The sequence below is a fragment of the Phalacrocorax carbo genome, chromosome 6 (assembly GCF_963921805.1).
Source record: "Phalacrocorax carbo chromosome 6, bPhaCar2.1, whole genome shotgun sequence".
In the NCBI taxonomy this organism is placed as follows: domain Eukaryota; kingdom Metazoa; phylum Chordata; class Aves; order Suliformes; family Phalacrocoracidae; genus Phalacrocorax; species Phalacrocorax carbo.
The window spans coordinates 46,508,361-46,529,515 of record NC_087518.1 but is presented as its reverse complement, the minus strand read 5'-3'; the positions used below and the strand labels follow the sequence as shown (position 1 = coordinate 46,529,515).

The following is a 21,155-nucleotide window of genomic DNA, read 5'->3' as shown; positions in this document are numbered from 1 at the left end:
GGATGATGTTCAGAGAACAGATCAAATCGATGTCTCTCTTCATGGTATATAGGTTATGTCACACATTTCTCACTGAAAATGTCTTCGCTGGTAGTGAATGTTTTTAAAAAATTAATCAGGGTGTCTTGTTGCTGCAAGCCTTTGGTAGCAAGAAGACCATATTCCTACTGTTGGGGCAAAAATGTTATTTATTATGTGAAGTTTTAGAAAGTTATTTAATGACTTAGGGTTGGATTTTTTTTTTGTTTCCCCCTTGTCATCTTCCTGTCTAGCCTGAGAGTATTTTTGATGAGACAATTTACTTCTGTGCTTTTTGCTAGATTTCCAGTGCCTGCCTTTCAGGGGAACAAGGAGTATTAAAGCAGGCATTTTAAGAGCTAGCACAATTCAAGTAACACCCATTAAGTCCCTTAACAACTTTTACAAGTATGAATCTTTGAAGCATCTCTGGGACATGAGTAACACAGAATACTCCTAGCCTAGCATACATTAAAAAAATCAGAAGCACAGAGAGTTTAAACTACTTATTCAAACACATGAGCTAATAGGTGGTAGCGTGGAACTGAAAGCCAGATCTTCAGATTGTTCAGATTGCTGGCCTTCTGTTTCTCTAGACTGTTGTTTTCTGACTGGTGTTGGAACAGTTTTGCTCTTACTGTTGCAGTGATCCTGATGGGTAGACACATTAATGTGGCAGACTGGAGGGAATAAAATCCAAAGCAAGTTTGGGGAGGTTGTTAATCTGAATTAAGCAAGTTTAAGCACACAAATAATTTTTATTCCTGGAAAATACTTTTGATTTATGCATGTAATGTATGTAAAATTTGATTTACAAAGGACTTCTTTCCCCTTAGATCAGGGCAATATGTAGTGGAACACTGCTGACTGAAGGTTAAATTTTTTATTATAATTTGTTCCCTGCCAGGTTCAGACAAGAGTCTGGTGGTCTTTCCCTGACAAATGGAGAACTATTTCCAAGCAGAGGCATATAACCTCGATAAGGTTTTAGATGAATTTGAGCAAAACGAAGGTGAGTCATCTGAACAAGATTGTAGGTGCACATTAGATGTATTCTACAGAGAAAACCATTGAAGAGGGAGACATCTGTGATACCCTTTTTGGTTTGAGTTGCAAATTAATCTCAGAACTTGCAAAGAACATTTATTAATTTTGCGTGGTGTATCTTCAGTATTTGGCAGTAGTATTCTCTTTTTTTCCATTCGTCTTGATTACTTTTTAAAAATTTCTTACTTTTTTCATAGAAAATCTTCCAAACACTTTTTAAAGAAAGGTTCTGTGAAGCTTAATCTCAGTGGCAGTAGTTTAATCACTTGTTTTAAACAAATCAGGCAAAACTTACTCTAAGCTTCTTTTGCAGTTTTGGGAGACTCAAGCGTAGAAATGTTTTATTAGGTCACATAAATCATAAAATTAAAATTATCATATTTGAAGTATTAAATTTTTGCTTAGTCTAATTGCTATGTCTGTGCTGCCAAAGATGTTGAGTATTTTGTGGGACTGGGAATCTTTCTAGGCATTTCTAGATGTCTAAAGTATATTAATCAATAGTTTAAAGTTGCTTGTGCAAATTCGACCTGATACTAATCAGCGTAGCTCTAAACTTCTTGAGTTCCAGAAACATTATGCGCTTACAATACTAATGGTTGATCAAGGATGTTAGTTATGGCAGATGTGTTTTACTTTTGTGCCCATATTTATACATCTCCACATTTATATTTGGGGCATTCTAATGCAACAGAGTTAATAGAACCTGTAGCTTTAATAAGACAGTAAGTTCTCTTATTTAAACACTTTTTCAGATGCCGCTGTTTCACCTGCGCTATTGGGTGCAAAGTGGAATCAGATTCTAGATCCGCCTTCTCGTCGTCTGTCATTTAACCCCACTGTGGCCAATGTGATTGAAGCTACAACTCCTAATGAATGTCAACAGAGATTAAAATCTTTCTCCGTGTCTCATTCAGTGACTACACCAACAGGGGGAGGGGATCGCTGTGCAAATGGAAAGGATTTTAGCATAAGCCCAGAGACCCCAACCATGTGGATTGATGATCAGGCAGCAGCAGACGATCAACTGATTAAAAGAAACAGTAATCGGGATGATCAGTGTAACACTGCAGAAACAGGAGAAAAGAAATGTGGAAATACAGCTTGCTTGCCAGAGGAGAAGAATGTACTAGTGGTGGCAGTCATGCATAGCTGTGACAGAAGAACACTACAAAGTGGTGATTTGCTGGACTGTAAAAATTACAACAGTCAGTCCCTAATGGACACTATTAGCTTTACACTGGATAATGAAAACCGACAGAGTGATCAGTTTAGTGTTACTGTAAATGGATCCACGGAAAAAGATACAGATACAGAAAAGCAGGTAAATCGGCTGTGCACTGAAGATGACTCTACAAGTCATTTGATTAATGCTTCTTCTGAAAGCATGACCGTTGCGTGCCCCTCCTCTCGATTAAAGGATGATTTTAATATGAGTAAAGATTCACTGTTTTCAGAAGCTACAACTGCAGGGATTAATGCAGTGACTCTTTTACAGAGACCAGTTGACGGTACCGTTAAAACGCAAGAAAACTGTGTATCAGTTGAAAATTTTACTAGTAAAGCCATTCCTCAGAGAACGGATCTAGAAGCTAAAAACTCTTCTTCTGGTTCAAGTAATGGAAGCTTAATAATAGAACAGGAAACAACCCAACAGTTGCAGTTAAGGCTATCTGGGCTCACTGAAACTTGTCAACCTAATGTGGCTGGAAGTGGCAATTACAAGGAACGTGTTGCAGAACATTTTGCCCCCGAGGATGTTAGTGCCACTGAAAGCGAAGTCATTGAATGTGATAAAAATCTTGGCACAACGGAATTGCTCAGCATGGCAGAGTGTTACCCTGAATCTCAGGAGATGACTAGTTGGGAACTGACTAAGTTGAATGACATGAATAATAAGCAAACTCTGGGAGAGAATGAAAGACTTTTGCAGACGGAACAGCCTGATGAGGCATGTAGTAATAGTAAAGAAGTTGGAGATGGGATAATGGAGGCAGGCATAGACTTAAAAGGAACTGGTATAGATGAGCTTGAAGCATCCAGTCTCTCTGATGTCATGGCTACATCAGCAGCAAGCTCTCTGTCTAATGGTTGTGATTCCTATGGAATGCAGAACCCAGTTGTTGCTCATGTTCCAAAGACTTTACCCTCCAAGGAAGACTCAGTAACAGAGGAAAAGGAGATAGAGGAAAGCAAGTCAGAATGTTACACTAATGTTTATGAACAGAGAGGAAATGAGACGACAGAAGGGAGCAGTCTTATTTTGAACAGCACTGGTGACCACTTAAAGAAAAATTATTTACATAATCTTTGTAGTCAGGTTTCATCCATGCAAGGGCAAGCTTCACCAAAACCAGTGACTAATCTACAATCTATCAGTGTTCCTTTTGGTGGTGCAAGACCTAAACAACCTACAAATCTTAAACTGCAGATTCCGAAGCCATTATCGGACCACTTACAAAATGATCTTGTTCCCCCAAATTGTGGAGGTAATAGTAAAAACAAAAATATCTTTGGTAAAACACAATTAGGGGACACAGCAGACGCGTTTCCTGGTGAAACATCTTTAAATGCCTCTGTTACTGATACTAATGGAGAACATTTGGAAGTGTATGAATCTGGAGTCTCTAGTAGTCCGTGCCTTGCAGTAGCCCCAGATAGTCCAGATAATGATCTCAGAGCTGGTCAGTTTGGAGCTCCAGCCAGAAAGCCTTTTACGACTTTGGGTGAGGTGGCTCCAGTTTGGGTTCCAGATTCTCAAGCACCAAACTGTATGAAATGCGAGGCCAGATTTACATTCACCAAAAGAAGGCATCATTGCAGAGCTTGTGGGAAGGTAAGTTCATATTTTGTGAGTAAGCTCAAAGCACCCTTTTTTTCCTGATACTACATAAAATCGAGTCAGAGCAACTGGTTATAGTTACCTGTGACATCTCTTCCTGAAAAATCATGTGTGATTTTGTGAAGGTAAAAAAGGAGTTTCTAAGCTCTAATCTATTTAGGGTTCTAATAGAGAATAACTAATTGTTATTTACAGCTGAAAGAATTGCTAGCTGGTATGAGCAGTGTATGTGTTGATTGCAACACTCAACATCATTGGATTCATGTCAAACTGCTATAAAATGACTAAGTGCAGGAAACTCGTTTGCAGATATTACTGTAGCAATAATCCCATTACAGATACTGAAACATATTGATGGGAACTGGAGGTGTGCTGTTGAATTACTGGTGTTCCTGCTGGTTTAGATGGCTGATTAATTCTGTTCTTTTAAGTTGTCTTTACTAACTTTTCTCATATTGCTTACATTATTTTAATGAATATACATTTGCTCCTGGAAAAAAATAGAGTAAATTATCTGTAACCTGATGTATGTACACATGGTGAGAAGTTTTGTAATGAAGATAACTACAGTATAATTTCTCTATCATTTTGTGTTGTGTAAGAAATATTATTGTTGACTTTTTTTTTAAAGTTTTATATATATGCCATCTAGGTCAATACAAAATTTTATGTGGCAAATTTATGGTAAATGATAAGCTTGTAAAGTATTTCCAAATACCTTGTTACTGAAATAAAAGTCAGTGACACATGGGAGGTAGGAACTTAGGAAAAAATATGATGATTCAAAAGTGGTAAACTAACACTTTTGTCAAATAGATATTCATTAATATTTTTAAGATTAAAAGAAATATTAAACCCCATGAAAAACTAGAGTAAAAGTAACTTTGGTTCATTTAGGCCTTATCTAAAGGTTTCTGAAGTTGATTGAAAGACCTCCTGACTGCTATGGGCAAGATCTTTAGCCACAAGAAGAATGCAGGGAAGCAGAATGACTTGAATAAAGGACATAAAAGAAGCAAATGTATGTGGAGAGTTCAGACCCTTATGCCACCTGTTTCTGGAAGCAGCCTAGCAGAAAACCCAGGCTTGCTTCTCTGTAAAGGACTGTGTATGTGTGCTACTTGTCCCATTAGTAAACAAAATGCATAGGACTCAGTCTCTTCACTGTAGCATCAGATAAGTAGATTTAATTCAAATTTGATTTTGAGGCATGCTGAAAATTCTTTCCCAGGACACTTTTAAAAGCTAAGCAGACATTCATTGTGCACTGGTCCAGGACTTCCAGTTGCTTGCTTCTGCCCATCCTCTTGGAGGTTGGTTGCAGTGGAAGTCCTTATGTGGAGCTAGTAACCACAGGAGATCAGTAAGCATCATATGATGTACATGCCTACCTTTTGTGTACCTTTCAGTTAATATCAAATGTAAGGCATACAAGTTAAAGGGGTGTCCGTAATTTTAGCTTTGATATATTAACTTATACTGTCAGTTACTAACGTCATTCTTTTGTGTTTTTTAAATGAGTTTAACAAATATAACTACAATTTTCATTTACAGTAATGTTTTCTACTTATTTTTGTGTTTTAAACAAGTTCATTGCTTGGATTTAATTACTTCCCTGTAATGACTGAAGCCCTGAATTGCACAAATGAGAAGCAGAAAATGAAAATATCTGTAAACAAAGTGAATAAAACATGCACAGATAGAGCAAGTCAAAAAAATGTAGCGTTTCTTTTTTTTTTTTTTTTGATTACTGAAGGCAAGCCTTGAGAAGAACAAACAGCATTGTTTTGGATGATATGTAGGGAATGGGTAAAATAAAAGGTCCCTCTGCTCTATAGACAAACTTGTTTCTCAGATGTTAAAAATATATCGCGTATTAGTATTTAATGTTCTCAGAGTGTTAGAATAATCCTCAGAATGGCTTGTTTCTAGAAGCTTCTGTTAGCTACTGTTGACTGGGCCAAATTGGCACACAGGCAGTCAAAAGATGCGGCAGAAAATTCTGGTATTTTGTGCCTTCTTTTTTTTCCTCTAAAAAGAAGCACTTATTAATAAATGCTAAGACTCAGAATAGGTCAAATAATACTTAGCACTTACTGCAAATTGCTTTACAACAATTATTTCCTGTAATGATTCTGGGAGGAAAGACCAAAGGCTTTGACAGGCAAGGTCTGATGAATCTAGCTGTAGTGGCTTGAGACATAGCTATTCTCAGCTGTCTGCTCTTGCTTACTGGTTAAGGTAACCGTCCTCAAAGCAAGTCACGTTGACCATGTGCCTGTGGTGTAGGTAATGACTGAATCACAGTGATGCTTCTACTGTTACGCTAAAATTATGAATCTCACTTAAAAATTGGGGAGATGGTGTCTTCAGCTCTTGCAATAATTGTTTCTAAGGTCATGGGACTAAATATTTTTGAACACAAGCTTTAAAAGCACAACAGTTTCTTTTTAAGCTTTATTAGCATAATGACAAATCATTGTAGTAGGGGTAAATATATCTGTTTATTTTGGGAATGAAAATTGCATTTAAAAATAGTTGAGTGGCACCTGGCAAGTCTGTCTCAGTTTTAGTTTCAGGATAATAATTGCAAAATTAATGGAAGATATGAACGTCAGGGGAGTGGTAGAAAGTAATACACTTAGAGTAAATTTTGAATTAAAATTAGGAATCTGAAGATGTGTGCGAGCACATTCATAAATTTTACCTTATGTATACATGTATTTTCTATTGTTGGATGAAACGATCATCCTTGATAGGAAAACCGGAAAATTTGTGTGTCATCTTTTTACTGACAACCAAAACTATATTTTTCCACTAAAATATAAAAAAAATCTCCAAACCCCCTAGCAACTAATGCTTTAACAACTCCCAGTGAACCTGAAAACCCTAGTAACATAAAAACTTGCTTTGGCACTGCTATGTTATTTTTTATAGCCTGATATACTGAGATAATGACTTGGTGTTTGTTAATAACAAGACTGAATTGTCAGTTGTGCTGGATTGTTTTCTTCCTCTGCATTACTACTGTTAGAAGGTTGATGCAGCCTAAGAGAGGAGGTGTAGATGTTCTGTCATTGCTTCTATTTTCTCTTTTAATATTTAGATCGTTGCATTTGGGAGCTTTGCTGAATGTACAATGTGTTGTTTGATAAAGGGTCCTAAATTAGATATTAATTTGTGTTGGTCCTTCATTTATGGTTGAAGACATTGATTTTTTCCATGTTCAATACTGAACTTGCAACTGGAAGTTTCTCCCAGAGAACTGAAATTATGTCAAATGTATCTAAAATATGCTGTGATGTTGTTATTCATATTCCTTAGGGTGCTTGTAAATTGGGTTAAAGTGTAAATGCAGAAATCAAATTTTTAAAGTACATTTGCTTTTTTTTTTTAAGGTTTTCACGTATGCAGAAGAGTGTTTATTTTTGCATGAAAATGCCAGTGTATATACACTTACATTTTGTTTCTCAAATGTTTAAGTGGACATAATTAGGAAACATTAAAACTGGTTGAAATGAGGCAGGGTGAGCTCTTTCTTTGCATTCGATTTTCAGCTCTTATGGTTTCTTTTATATGTGCTTATTTTAAATGCTTGCCACTAAAAGACTGCAAAGGTAGCAGGCTGCAAAGTGGTCGTAATTTGGTGTGATCTTTAACTTGGTTGAAATTTAGTTAGGCTTACAAATATTTATATATGGGAATCCTATGTAGTTTCTTGTCTATATTACAGAAATACTGCTGTTGAAGTGATTATGGAATAATTTTTTTTTATTAAGAAGGCATTATAGATCATAAAAACTCACAGTGTATCATAGATATAATATACACCTATATTTAAAATTTGAAATTTTCTCTTAATAACTGAACTCACTTGTTAGATAGCTGCTGCTGTTTCTAGATTTCCTGAGTGTGACATTACCTTTCTGCATGAAATGTAATTCATCAGCATCTTTACATGTCACCTGAATAATAACCCTGAGGAAATACTGTGGGTGGTTTTTTGTTGGTTTTTTTTTGTTTGTTTGTTTTGTTTTTGTTTTTTTTTTTAAGAAAATATTATTCTTTAAAACAAATAAATCGTTAGGGCATCATGATTTGTCTGTTCTGCAGGATTTTGAGATTGCAATTGCTATTGTAGGATCATACCTGCATGCCAGTGTTTGCTTTGATGCACAAGCCATGCTCATGTTTTATGGTTTTGCTTGTCTGGAGAAAGCCTCAACACTCTTTCCTGCCCAGAAATGGGGAATTGTTAGAGCTGGTTCAGGTGAGAAGTGCTCGCAATGCAGCTGCATCTCTGCAGCAGGTTGTCCCCCTGGGGATTTTGCACCGGGTCCCCCCTTAGCAGACAGTGTGCTTAAAATGCAGTTCCTAGTTTCTCTCTAGTGTTGTGGTGCTGCAGTGTTTGTAATCACGTAAATACAACTTTTTTTTTAATATATAAATGGAGCAAGATTTTCTTGCAGTACCAATGTCAGTCAGCTTTTTAAAATGTCATTTTATATGTTAAACACTTACAACATTTTGATACATCCACTTAAGTCCCAGCTGAGGAATAACTTGTTATATAAGAGATTAAAAAACTAGAGTTGCTAATATAGATGAATTGCCCTACTGCAAATAAAAATTACTTGTTTGAATTAATCTGTGCTACATAAATCCCTTATGTAGAGAAAACTTGTGCATTTAAACATAGTTGATACTAGGAAGTACTCATGCTTTTCCTAAGACTGAAATTACTTCCCAAATTGTTAATTCTGTGAGAGACTATAAAGTGGCAGGGATTTATTAACCCATTGTCATTTATGCCAAACATATTTTAAAAACACCACTGTACAGTATCAGGACAGCATGCATTTATGTATTCCACGTAATACTGCTTCATCGGGATTAGTAGGAAAGGCACCCCGGGCAGGTCTTAGTCACTGTGGCTTTGATGGGAAAATACTGGTAATTTACCTCTTTTCTTTGCGTATCTAGAGCTTTACAGATATTCCCTTGTCTGAGTTCATTAGTTCATCACATATTTTTGAACAACACTTAAGTTTTTTCCCCTTTGGTTCCAGGTTTTTTGTGCGGCGTGCTGTAGCCTGAAGTGCAAGTTGCTGTACATGGATCGAAAGGAAGCTAGAGTGTGTGTAATCTGCCATTCAGTACTAATGAATGGTAAGTGGAAAGAGAATCTGAGATGCAGCGCTTCACTGGCTTTGTGCTGAGCTGCAGTGATAATATTAAAAAAACCCAACAAACAACAACACACAAACCTTTTATTTGTATGGGTAAGTATGCTAAAAGGGCAAAGGCCCTTGACTGATCAACATGGAATCCCTGTGGAGCCTGGGGATTCCTAAACTAAATATGATAAACAGAATGCAAAAACTGGTAAGGTTGCAATGAGTTTGGAAGCTTTCATTTGTGAGTGCTATACTAGGATTGCAGACACTGTGATTTTTGGTGATTTTTTGGTGGTGTTTTTTTTTTCTAATTCCCTACTCTCTGTCCTTTGATTCCTGAGTGGATAACCTGTTAAGCTTTTGTACCAGATGCCCAAGAGGAGAGTAGTGCAGTTGTGCCTCTTCTAGATTATGCGCCTTAAGAAATTGGGTAGTATTTATCCACAAATTAATCCAACTCGTCTTCCTTCTTAACTGTTTGGTGCTAGAGTAGGAGGTCTTATCTAAAGACCTGTCCACAGATGTGGACAACTGAGTTTGGATTATTGCTCTGGGCACATTGCTGGAGATTCTGTCAAACCCAGGATGGTGCTGTGGCTAAAAGCCTGATGTGAACATGGGACATATGAGAGAGGTAACAAGTAGTTATAAAGGTAACAAGTAGAACAAACAAGAACCTCTGCTTGGTGTAAGGAGAGACTGTGTTTGGTTTTGACCAAAGGGCCATGGAATCTATTTTGTATTTTGTCCTTGATAGTATTAACACTTTAGTTATGTAGTATAGATATGGGCAGACACAGAGCATTCTTTCCACTGTATCTTGAGGCTTCTGAAAATTTCAAGAACTTCCTGAGCTGGCAGTTACTTCCTGAGCTGGTGATGATGCTGTCCAGCTGACTTATTTCCATGACACTGGGACAGCTCTTGCTGAAAGACTTGATGTTCAGTTTCTATGTCTTGGATTGAGAAGGTATAAAAATTGGATTAGCTTGAGACAGGATCCATGTGAGTGCTTAAGTCATGAGAAAACCTGTCTCATCATGAGAAATTCCAGGCGCTCTGTCTTTGGTTTATTAATGGAAAGGTGAATAGGTGACTTGATCTTGGGGGTATATATCCATATACATATATGGATAACTGAAACTTGATGACGGAAGTTACTTAATTGTAGAGGAAGGTCTGAGAGTGAGAAGTCAGGCAGATTCAGGTTCTAAATGCAAACTTTTAACTGTTAGAATAACTAACTGTCCTGATAATTATTGAACAGTTATTATGGAATCTCCATTGCTGCAAATGCTTAAGTTAAACTTTGGAAACTTTAATAAAAGATTGCTGCTGTAGTTTTAACCAAGAATTAGTTAGGAAAATTCTGTTTTATGTCAGTGTTTGGACAAAGTAATTTTAATGGTATCTTTACAGTAGATTATTTGGGCTGCTGTTTTCAGAAAGATCTGTTAATTTGTTTAGCATCTAACTAAACTTAGAAGCTCATTGCTTTATTTTTTCTCCAAAGAAGTTCAGTATTATGCAGGTTTGGTTGAAAGTAACTGAGTGCTTAGTCTTGAGATGAGCATCCAAAATTAATACACAGTTTGTTATTAAACAGGAATAATTTTTTCTGTTCCAAAAAGATTAAAGATTAATCAGTGTGCAGTGGTAGGTTTTAATTATTAATAATTCTTTACTGTAGGCCAAATGTGTAAGGTGACAGGAAATCGTAGGTTGTAATATCTAGAAATTAAAACTGAGTCCTGATGATGACATTGAAGGGGTGCTAAAATGTTACATTTTGAGATGGAGAAATTAGCACATAGAAATTTCAAGGTGTACAAGGACAAAGGAATTACACATGCACCTGGCAAAAGACAGCTGTCTCCTTTTGGTGGCGAGTAGGATTTGTTTTCACCTAGGGGAAGGAAAGAATCTGAAAGTATTTCAGTTGAAACGAGAAGTGTTCTTGTAAGAAGGCATAATAAAATTGATTATATTATAATGATTTCCTTTTAAAACTCCTCCTGTCCTGTTGCCAGAACTGATACACGTTAATGGCAGTGAACAGTGACACCACGGCTTGGTTTATTATAGGGAGAGTGCTGCGTGCATACTTAGGTGTACTTGCCCTGGGCTACCTCTGTTTCTATCGCTGTTGCAGTGCTTTGTGATAATGCTTTTGGTTACTGCTTAGTTAACCTGTTGCCTGATCATATCTGATCCCTCATGATCCCTGCAGTTTCTTTGTCAGTAGAGGTTTGGGGTTTTTTTTTCCATTCAGTGCAGCAGGTTAAGCATTAATCTTTGCACAGTCTTGGAACCGAGTGTAGGAAACCCACTTTAAAAGTAGCTATTTCATTTAGTTGCTCCGTATCTGGTTTGTGTTTTACTGGGTGTGGGGGGAGGGTTGTATGCTTTCTGGCACTTTTCCATGGCTAGGCTGTGTGTTTAATAAGTTTCCAATGCTATTTTTACTGTATTTTCAATTGGTAGATCATGCTGAGTTGGCACTTTGCTTGATTTAGAGAAGGCTTTTAAAATGTTCTTTTACCGTGCTGTGACTTTTCAAATAAAGGGATCCTAGAGATGTAATTTTACTTTTAACACTTTCTTCTTTCAGGACCTATAGTCTAAATGAATACAGAATTACTGTTAAAAAAAATACTTCCATTTAATTAATCTTCTCAAATGGAAATGTCAATACCTTTTCCATTGGCAGGCATTTCACTCTATTGGTTTTGCAGGTTGATGGGAGGAGGCAGGAGGGGTTTATATTTGGTTGTGTTCTGTTTGGGTTTTTTTGGTCTTATTATTTTCACCTTGGTTTTCTGGCAATTTATAGCAAAGCAACCCAAAGATGTACATGATTTATTCAGGCCTTATAGCTGCCCTGAGAGCTTAGGTGGCATGATATTTATGCCTGACTAGAGGAATGCATTTATTTGTAAATACTAATACGGTTGAAGCTGCAAACACATGTATGAATTTTCTGCTACCTTGCATAGCTACAAGCCTTCCTTACAGATGAAAAAGAAGTAATGCTGTGGAGATACAGTCTGTTTCACTGGATAGAGGAGAGATCTCCCTGTGATAGATATTGTTGACAAAGAAGTTTTATGTGTTATTGTTTGGGCAATTGAATTAATGCTCAAGTCATGCCTTCAGAATTAATAGCATATGGGACTTTTTTATAGTTAAGAATAAAATTTGTTGATCTGTACTGATCTGCCCTGGATATAAAGAAATGCAAGGTGCTTTTTCTCATATACAAAAGATAAAGTCCTGTAGGTTATAAAACATTTGTAATAGGAAGGTCCATCTGACCATGCGGTTTGATAAATATACAAAAATATATACGTAAAAGAATTGAGTGTTTTCAGTTAAATCTTTGAAGAGGAAACAAAATGAAACGTGAGGAAGTAAGCATCATTCAGGTCCAATTGTGTTGTTATAAGTTTCAGAAAATATTTCTATATGAACTGATATTTGTATTGCACAGGACCAGTGCTGTTTCTCCTCCTGCTATGCATTTTCTTGCTTAATTACAGTCTCCTGGGCTTTTAAATAAAGGAAGAGAGATGGTCTTTGGAAGGGGGCAGGGTCCGTACCTACTGTAGCTAAGAACACAGTGTTTTGGACTGCTAGATACCTTCTTCTCTGCTCACATTTATTTTTCTTTGTTTGCTTTAGCTCAAGCCTGGGAGAACATGATGAGTGCCTCAAGCCAGAGTCCTAACCCTAACAATCCCGCTGAATACTGTTCTACTATCCCTCCTTTGCAGCAGGCTCAGGCCTCCGGTGCCCTGAGCTCTCCGCCTCCCACTGTCATGGTACCTGTGGGAGTGTTAAAGCATCCTGGAGCAGAAGGTAAGAGTACTTCTTTTTTCTTTCACCTTGCCTGTAGAAAGAATTTGGAAAGAGCATCTGCATTTCATCCATTCCAAATACTCTAGCCCATGCCAGTTGTGATACTTCTGCCCTCCGTAGGGACATTGGGTTTTTAAGGGCAAGTAAACTATTATCAGCAGATATGTTTTTACATGATGCTGCCATAGGAAATGCACTACACGATGTCTTAAGTTCCTTCCAGTCCCCATTTTTCTGTTTAGTACTTTTTCAGTTTTGCTCTTCTGTACTCAATTTTTCCAGTTAACGTTGCTGTGAGATCTTAAATCCTGTTTTTTTTTTAATGTTCTCTCTAGTGGCACAACCTAGAGAACAAAGGCGTGTTTGGTTTGCTGATGGGATATTACCCAATGGTGAAGTTGCCGATGCAGCAAAACTGACAGTGTCTGGGACAACTTCCACAGGAACCTTAGCAGTGTCGCATGATCCATCAAAGCCTGTGACCAGTAACACTTTATCAGCAGAAGTAAGGAAGCGTTACATTATTCACTGCTCACTCTCAGTATGTTGTATAGCAAGTGTCCTCACTTGTTTTAATGTTTTCAGAGTGCTGAAACAACCATGTGTTTTGAGCTGAAATGAACTATGATGAGGCAGAGCACTAAGCAGTGTTTGAAGTCCGTGTGCTAGGTGGCTTCCAAGTGTTTGGCTGTACAGCCTGTGTATGAAGGATATTTGTGTAATGCATGTTTTAAAAAAGCTGAGTCATGGTGAGTAAGGAGTTTGAAACAATAAGGTTGTCATAGCACAAAGCAGAAAAATACTTTCTTTTGCCACTTCTCATAAAATGATGTATGCAGAGAAGTGCAGATACGATCTTAGCAATGTTAAATCCACCCTACGCCATATGAGTGGAATTGAGAGTCTGCAAAAAGTTCAGATGGGCATAGTTACATTTAGATTTTGTAAGGAAATGTGTATGTGTGGTGCTTGAGAAGGGAGATGCAGTCTCTGTCTAAGCAGGCTTTTCAGTAATAGTGCACATACAGGAGTTGTCACGTGATCATCTGTTGTTAAAGAGCCAAATTACTTGACGCTTCTGGTCCTCCAGCAGATAGATTCCTTCACCTACATCTAGTAATCTAGTCAGCCAGCTCTTATATTTTTATCATTATTACTTTTGTAATGTTGTCCTTTCTTGTTTGCTTCTTGTAGACTGATAACGCTTCTGTATTCTCGGGAAATATAACTCAGGTTGGCAGTCCTGTTGGCAGTGCAATGAATCTAATTCCTGAAGATGGGCTTCCTCCAATTCTCATCTCCACTGGAGTCAAAGGAGGTGAGGGTATAATTTGGCAGCTAGCTTTTATGCTTACAAGTTGCAATTAACCTAATAGTTACTGTGTTCATTTTAAAAACAAGATGCTGGCAATATGCTGAATACTTGAAGAAATTCACTGTAAGTACTGGTGGCTAAATGTTGTGGCACTCATTTGCACCCTTGGTCCTTATTAGCATCCAGGAAGAACCCCATCTTGCAATGAAATCGCTGTAAGAAGTAAAACACAAAGCAAAAAGAAAATTAACTTCAGTCCAGAAATATGTGCTAATTTCTTCACTAATCGGACTGTGGGGAATGTTTTACACAGAAATACATTTTAATTAGCCTTCTGAATATTCATGGTTCCCTTCTCTGAAATTCTCTTGGAACATCCGCTATGTCTGAGGCATCCCCGAGCACTGCATTCAACAGCGCTATTGCACATCTTGGCCCACAGTGAAGCCTTTAGTAATTGTGATGTCCCCTTCCAGCGTATCCAAATGGAGGAGGATTCAGAAAATTAAAAACTAATTTTTAAAAGATTAAAAAATGTATATATTTGTTTATCTGACAGTTGCTTTCCACAGTCTGATTCATGACATCCTTTAATACATTCCTGGGATTAGCTTCTTTTTTCATCTTTAATTTTTTTTCCCCTACGAAATATATTGCTGATAGAGTACATTTCTAATGCTAAGCTGGAGGCAACCTGTTGTTACAGGATAGTGTCAAAACCAAAATGTGAGCAACATTTAATTTCAAAACAAGTCTGTTCCATCCTCTGTCAGCTGTTCATATGGGTGCCTGATTATTCAGTCTCCTCTACAAAAAAGGAGTGAAACTACAGTATACTTCTCAGTTTTTATATAGATAACCTCACATAAATCGTATTTTGTCTGCTAAGTTGATGTTGTTTCATATGCTGTGACATACTGGATTTTCTTTGCACCATTTACTTCTGATATTCTACTTCTATTTAAAAATATTCCAAAAACATTTTTTCACATTAGAAAGCAAAATTACCTATCTTCCTAGATAATTTTAGCTGGAAAGGTAATACATTTCTTTCAACATCTGTTTTCATCAGTGTAACTATTTTTTGTTAAAGCTTAAATGCAGTGTGGATTATAATCACATGGATGAAAAATTTTAATTTGCTAGTCATCTTGGTCTAATCCTGGAGGGACACTACAGACATCTTTGAAGTTTGTGTTGGGATTTATTTTATACTGGATTTAGACCTTCTATGATTTATAAAAAAATGTTTTATATAATGTTGTCCTCTTTGTTATCTTCCTAGTAGCTAACACACAGAGGGCGTAAGTTATGTGACACAGGGATAGACCATGTGTTGGTGTTTGCAGTCCAGGACTGATGTTCTTGTGCTTCACTGTGATATAAGTAACAATTGTTAACAACTTTGTCATTTGGGATTTCAGCTGACACATGACATATTTCTTCATTTTATTTCCATTTTCTCTTCTAGCTGAGACTGAAAAAAAGTTGTTTTACGAAACAAGCTGCGCTTCTCTAAAGGATGTACAGGGGTTATGCACATAAATGCTATTGAATTTTGAAAATACCAGCCTAGGAAACAATCAATCAAACCAGCAATACTTAAATACGTTTTTTTTTAAAGGTCAAAAAAGCAAAAAGCATCAGAATTGGTATTATCTGATTATAATGTAGAGTACTGTACCAGTAAGCTAAGGACTTCCCTGTATGTCTCCTTGTTTCCTTCATAGACTATGCTGTAGAAGAGAGACCTTCTCAGATCTCTGTCATGCAGCAGCTGGAGGATGGTGGCCCTGACCCTCTTGTATTTGTTTTAAATGCTAATTTGCTGTCCATGGTGAAAATAGTAAATTGTAAGTTTTTATTATTAAATAAGTCTTGGGGTTTGAGAGGGGAAATGTTATATATATTAGTAGGAATAGCAGCATTTTTATTTGGAGGGATAGTCTCTGAAAAAGTGCATGGATTGAAAACTTTGTACTTTGCCATATTAAGTTAGATTACAAAAGGCTCTTTTCCAGTGATTTAGACATCAATACAGATCATTTTGTGTAGAAAATATAAACTAGAGTTCAGTCTCAGGTTTAGAGAGCAGTGTCTCCTGTCCAAGTTGGTAGGGCAAAGTATTTTATCACTTGTTTTTCCTTTGCTTAACTCATTTCCCCATCATATCGTTCTGGAAAAAGCGATGGGATCCCATAGCAATACGCAGATTCCATTCCACTGTGCACCTCTTCTATCCATTTCAATGCTGCACATGTCTGCGTGTGTGTGTGTATGTGCTGAGGGAGGGAGGAATGAATGGGGAGGCATGCAGATGGCTTCTCACGTTAGTACCTCTGTTGATCTCTGCTGGCTTAGAAGACAGTATTTGAGAAATAGAGGAGGACAGTTTTGCAGTTAAATGTTTTGGTTCTGTGAAAAGTTCATGCAATAAATCAAGTTATTTTTTATAAACCTTTCAGTGTCTGATTAGATAGCAGTACATTTTTTTACATACATATAAAAATGTCATTAGTATGCATACTAATATATACACATTAGACAAAAGATTTTATTTCAATAACTTAGTATTCTCAACAAATGAATTGTGAAAGTTAGAGCATGTCTAAGCATCACTAACATTCATGTGAAGCAGAACAACACAGTGGTGTCTCATGAAAACACCTGACATCCAGCTATTCATCTTACGAGAGAGATATCACTGAAACTGGATAAGCTGTGAGGATCACGATACGCACAGCCAACAGCAGGGCCTTTTCCTAGGTTCCTTCATTCCCATTTAAATCCTGTCCTTTAATTTGGATACAGAAACTGCTGAAAGTCTGCTCTGTGGTGATAATCCCAAGATCTCACTGGGAGCTGTAATGCTCTGGCTCTTCCTTAGCTGTAAACTGGGAATTATTGAGCTGCTTTTGTTTTGCATGTGCTTGCTTGCAAGATAACAGATTTAGAACCTAATTTTGTCTATGTAACAGATATCACAACCAAATCTGCTGTAAAACTGATTCTTGAAAGAGCTATCTTCCTGTAGTGAAATTTGGGCATATTTAATGAAATTCTGATCTTCTGTTCTGATACATGTTTTCCTCTCTGCAGATGTGAACAGGAAGTGCTGGTGTTTCACTACAAAAGGCATGCATGCAGTGGGGCAGTCAGAAATAGTCATTCTCTTGCAGTGTTTGCCTGATGAGAAATGTTTGCCTAAGGATATCTTTAACCATTTTGTGCAACTTTACCGGGATGCCTTAGCAGGTAGGAATGCTTTCTGTTAAAAATGCTTTGGATAGATGATCATACTGGGTCAGATGCTCACATTTTTGTCATTTAGCAAATGGCTATTTTTGCGTAAAAAGAATATAAAAAGAGAATAAGGATCAAAGCTGATAGGGGGCTTAGTTGTCACTGGTTATTAGTATCCAGTGTTATATTCATTTCACCAAATAAAAGTATTAATGAGGTGCTGGTAACCTGGGGAGCTGCTCCAAAGAGCTTCCAGCCTTCCTCTGGGTGCCTGCAGAACACAGATGTTTGGGCTATAGGCTATTACATGCATAGGCTATTACAGCAGTGGAGCAGGAGGACTCTGCCTGTGACAGCTTTGTGTTCAGCAGCCATTGCTGACTGTCTGCTCTGGCTGCTTTTGCTAGGTGCCGGGGTGAGGATTTGAATGTGGCTAACATATCTGAAATTGGCACTGTACTTCATTTAGCAGTAAGTGTAGTAGGATACTCAGCAGGGCTCATGGGTACACTAATGACATTGCTTCTAACAATTTGGTTTTTTCCAGCTTGAAGTCAGGGTAGCTTTTTTAAAGATACAGAAAAAAAAAAATTAGACAATCCTTTGGATAGCATGTTAAATATCCCCAAACCAGGTAGTTCAGAAATTTGATTCCCACAGTGTGTATGTCTAATGCCACATTATGGTGATACTATTTATATTATAAAGTAGTACAAATATATATGTGCGCTTGGAATGAATTGTAGGGCATTGCAGAAATTATCCCTGAATTTTGAATTTTAGTACGTCAATTGCAAGATTGTATTATGTAAACCATTACACATTTTACATTTGCTAAATAAATGGGGTTCCACTTTTAGCTGTTGTGGGACCTTAGAATTAAAAAATTATTGCATAAGGAAAAATGCAAGTATTTGGTTCCACTGATTAGAAAATAAAGGTAGTTTTCCAGGGGTGAAATTGCATCACATTAGGGTTATATATTGAAAATACCTTTACGAAGGGTTCTGCATATCATTTGCAATGCGTTTGAAGTGAGTGAATCCAACACTTTAATAAGATAATGAAAAAAAATCTTTGTTTCCTAAAATGTCTTGGTGTAGCAAAGGTCAGCTTGTCCAGAGAGGTTGCCAGGTTCAGAATGTACTATCACCACATGTCATAATAGATGTCATGTACACTGGAAACAAATACCTTTCCAAACCTTGCTTCATTTGCAGTGCTTTATTTTCTAAATATGATGTTATTCAGAGGGAGATAGATACAAAAAATTACATGTATGTGTGTGTATGTATATTGGAGATATAAATCCAGCTTGGTGTATATATTGCAATGGAGTTCTGTATAATTACATTACAGAAATACATAATTTATAACTCCTACATAATGTATTTGGAATTCTTTTTTTTAGTGCTCTAGTGGTAGTAATTTGATATCCTGCAGTCTCAGTGGTGCAAAGAGCTGCTTACTATTGTACAATTCTTCATCAGAAACCAAATTTCACTGTGTAAGAATTCTGCTGTGTAATGTTCTTTTTGGTAGGATTTGCTCTGTGTTGTATTTCAGACATGTAGTAGAAGTAGATAGTCACCTTAAATGGCTATATAATAACAAACTGCACTGAAGTTTTTGTGGAACATAGCACCTTGATAAATTCCTGTAGCATGCACTCTCTCAATATCCATCCTTTTTTCTTTCCAAGTCATGAGTGTTCGAGAGGGAAAAGTATATATTAGCATATTTGCAGCTCTGGCTGTTTTAAACGTTACTCAGCCAGAGAGACAGGATATGATGCTGTAGGGGTTTCAGTTTGGTGGCTGTAATCCCTTGGAAGTGGTTAGCAGTTAGCACACTGTTGTAGATAGAGCCATGCTTCTAAAGTTGTTCATTTCAGAGGTACTGCACCTCTCCTGGCAATTAGATGATAGATATTTAGAGTATCCCATTAGAGGAATTCCCATTAGAAGTTAGAGACTATTTAAAACCCTGCCTCACAGTTTCATTTTTTGTTATATCATATATTGGTTCAAATTTATTTTGCCATCAGGAAACTGAAATAAAATCTGTGGATTTTTTTTATTGATCTCTTTTAGTAAATGTTTTCTTAAAAACAGTCATAAAAAGACATATAGTATTTTTTATTGAAATGGAAACAAGAATTCTGTTTAGTGATGTTGATTTTGTTTTGGAGTGATTTTGGGTTTCTTGTTTTTGTTTTCAGCTGAAAAATACAGCATTCCCCTTTTGGTTACTTAATTAAAGCCCGTATCTACAGTGATTTTTATTTTCATGAGTAACGATTGTTTACTAGCTCTTCTTGCTCAAGTTTGAATTCTGCGTTCAAGCCTAGAAGCATGAACGTATATCTACTCATGCCTATTCTCAGATGTTTGTGCTTTCCTCAGAGGATAACTTGGTTCTTGAGGCCGAGTCCTGTCCTCTGTGCTAGGTATTGCTCTCAGCTGTTTGCAGGGTTTGGTTCTAGCATGTGCAAGTAGCGCCAGCAGAGCCCAGGCCTCAGACCTGCAAGCAGGAGCACGCAGTCTGTACACTCAGTGCTTTGCAGTTTGTCCTTCAGATTCATCTCCTATTTCAGCATGGATAAGATGTCAGTCTGGTGCAGCACTGCCCTGAACCTTCATTAGTTTTCTTATGGGAAGTCCTGAACTCAAGCTATGGTCTGGTGTTAGGACTTCATAATTGTAAAACAACAGAGAGATTTTGATGGAAAAATGGCATTTTTCACTACAGGTTGTATGCATGTGAGCTATAATAAATTGTAAAGTTTTTAATTAAGGCAAGTATTAATTGCTGTTCAGCTTCTGTCACTTTAGTTTTCCTCTGGCCCCTCTGTCATCAAGCTCCCTGCTGTGTTGCTTTTCTTGTTTTGAAATTGAAAGCTAGTGATTTCTGTTGTGGTTGTAGTAGTGGTACTGTTGTAGTAGTAATCCCATGATTATCCATGTCTGTTGGCTCTAAGCCTGGCAGGAGGTCTAGTGAATGGAAAAATGAGAACTTCTGTCCGTCTGAATGGGTACTTTGAAGCAGTTGGATGTGTTAATATAGAGCTGCCAGATATGCCCTAGTACATCAACTCTTTAGTGGAATACAATAAAAGCTACTGTTACTTTTGTAGTGAAAATGCAAATCTGGCAACTGCTTTGTGATTTCCCTGGTTTGGGGGATATTCTAGGTGAGGGTGGGTCTATTCCAGTCACAGTTCTGTGGATTTTTAGCCCGGCCTGGTTTTAATTAAATAAGGTGGTAACTAATACAGATTAGATCTGTAATGAAGCCCATGTAGATGTTCTGAACAGAGAACAGGTTAACTGAGTGAATAATACACCCCTGCAAGTGTAATGGGGAAAGATGGATACAAAATAAAACATCATGTAAGGTGTGAGAGTGATTGTTTGGAAGACTGGCACAGAGTAGTCTGGAAGTTTTGGATGCTGGTAACTACTACTCACAGTGATAGTGAAGCATTATGTCCTTTGCCAATATTACTTGCTTATGTGTTTCAATAAAATGATGCTGAGTATGGTCAGAACTCTGAATGTTGAATGTCATATGTTTTTTTCTCAATGTTGGCATCTGCTACAGGTATGTTGTGCCATCAAGTTACATTCACAGTCTTGGCCCTTCTGTATTTCTT

At 37.2% G+C, this 21,155-nt stretch overlaps 1 protein-coding gene across 2 annotated transcripts in view; it reads left to right on the top strand.

The window, feature by feature from the left end:
• ZFYVE9 (zinc finger FYVE-type containing 9) overlaps positions 1 to 21,155 on the top strand; it is a 64,732-nt gene that overhangs the window by 24,140 nt on the left and 19,437 nt on the right. For both annotated transcript variants that reach the window (XM_064455086.1, XM_064455085.1), the window contains 8 exons: positions 926 to 1,030; positions 1,821 to 3,901; positions 8,977 to 9,076; positions 12,766 to 12,942; positions 13,278 to 13,447; positions 14,137 to 14,260; positions 15,988 to 16,110; positions 17,357 to 17,512. In XM_064455086.1, coding sequence (XP_064311156.1) covers positions 961 to 1,030; positions 1,821 to 3,901; positions 8,977 to 9,076; positions 12,766 to 12,942; positions 13,278 to 13,447; positions 14,137 to 14,260; positions 15,988 to 16,110; positions 17,357 to 17,512 — 3,001 coding nt within the window. In that variant the 5' untranslated portion in view covers positions 926 to 960. The remainder of the gene's footprint in view (positions 1 to 925; positions 1,031 to 1,820; positions 3,902 to 8,976; positions 9,077 to 12,765; positions 12,943 to 13,277; positions 13,448 to 14,136; positions 14,261 to 15,987; positions 16,111 to 17,356; positions 17,513 to 21,155) is intronic.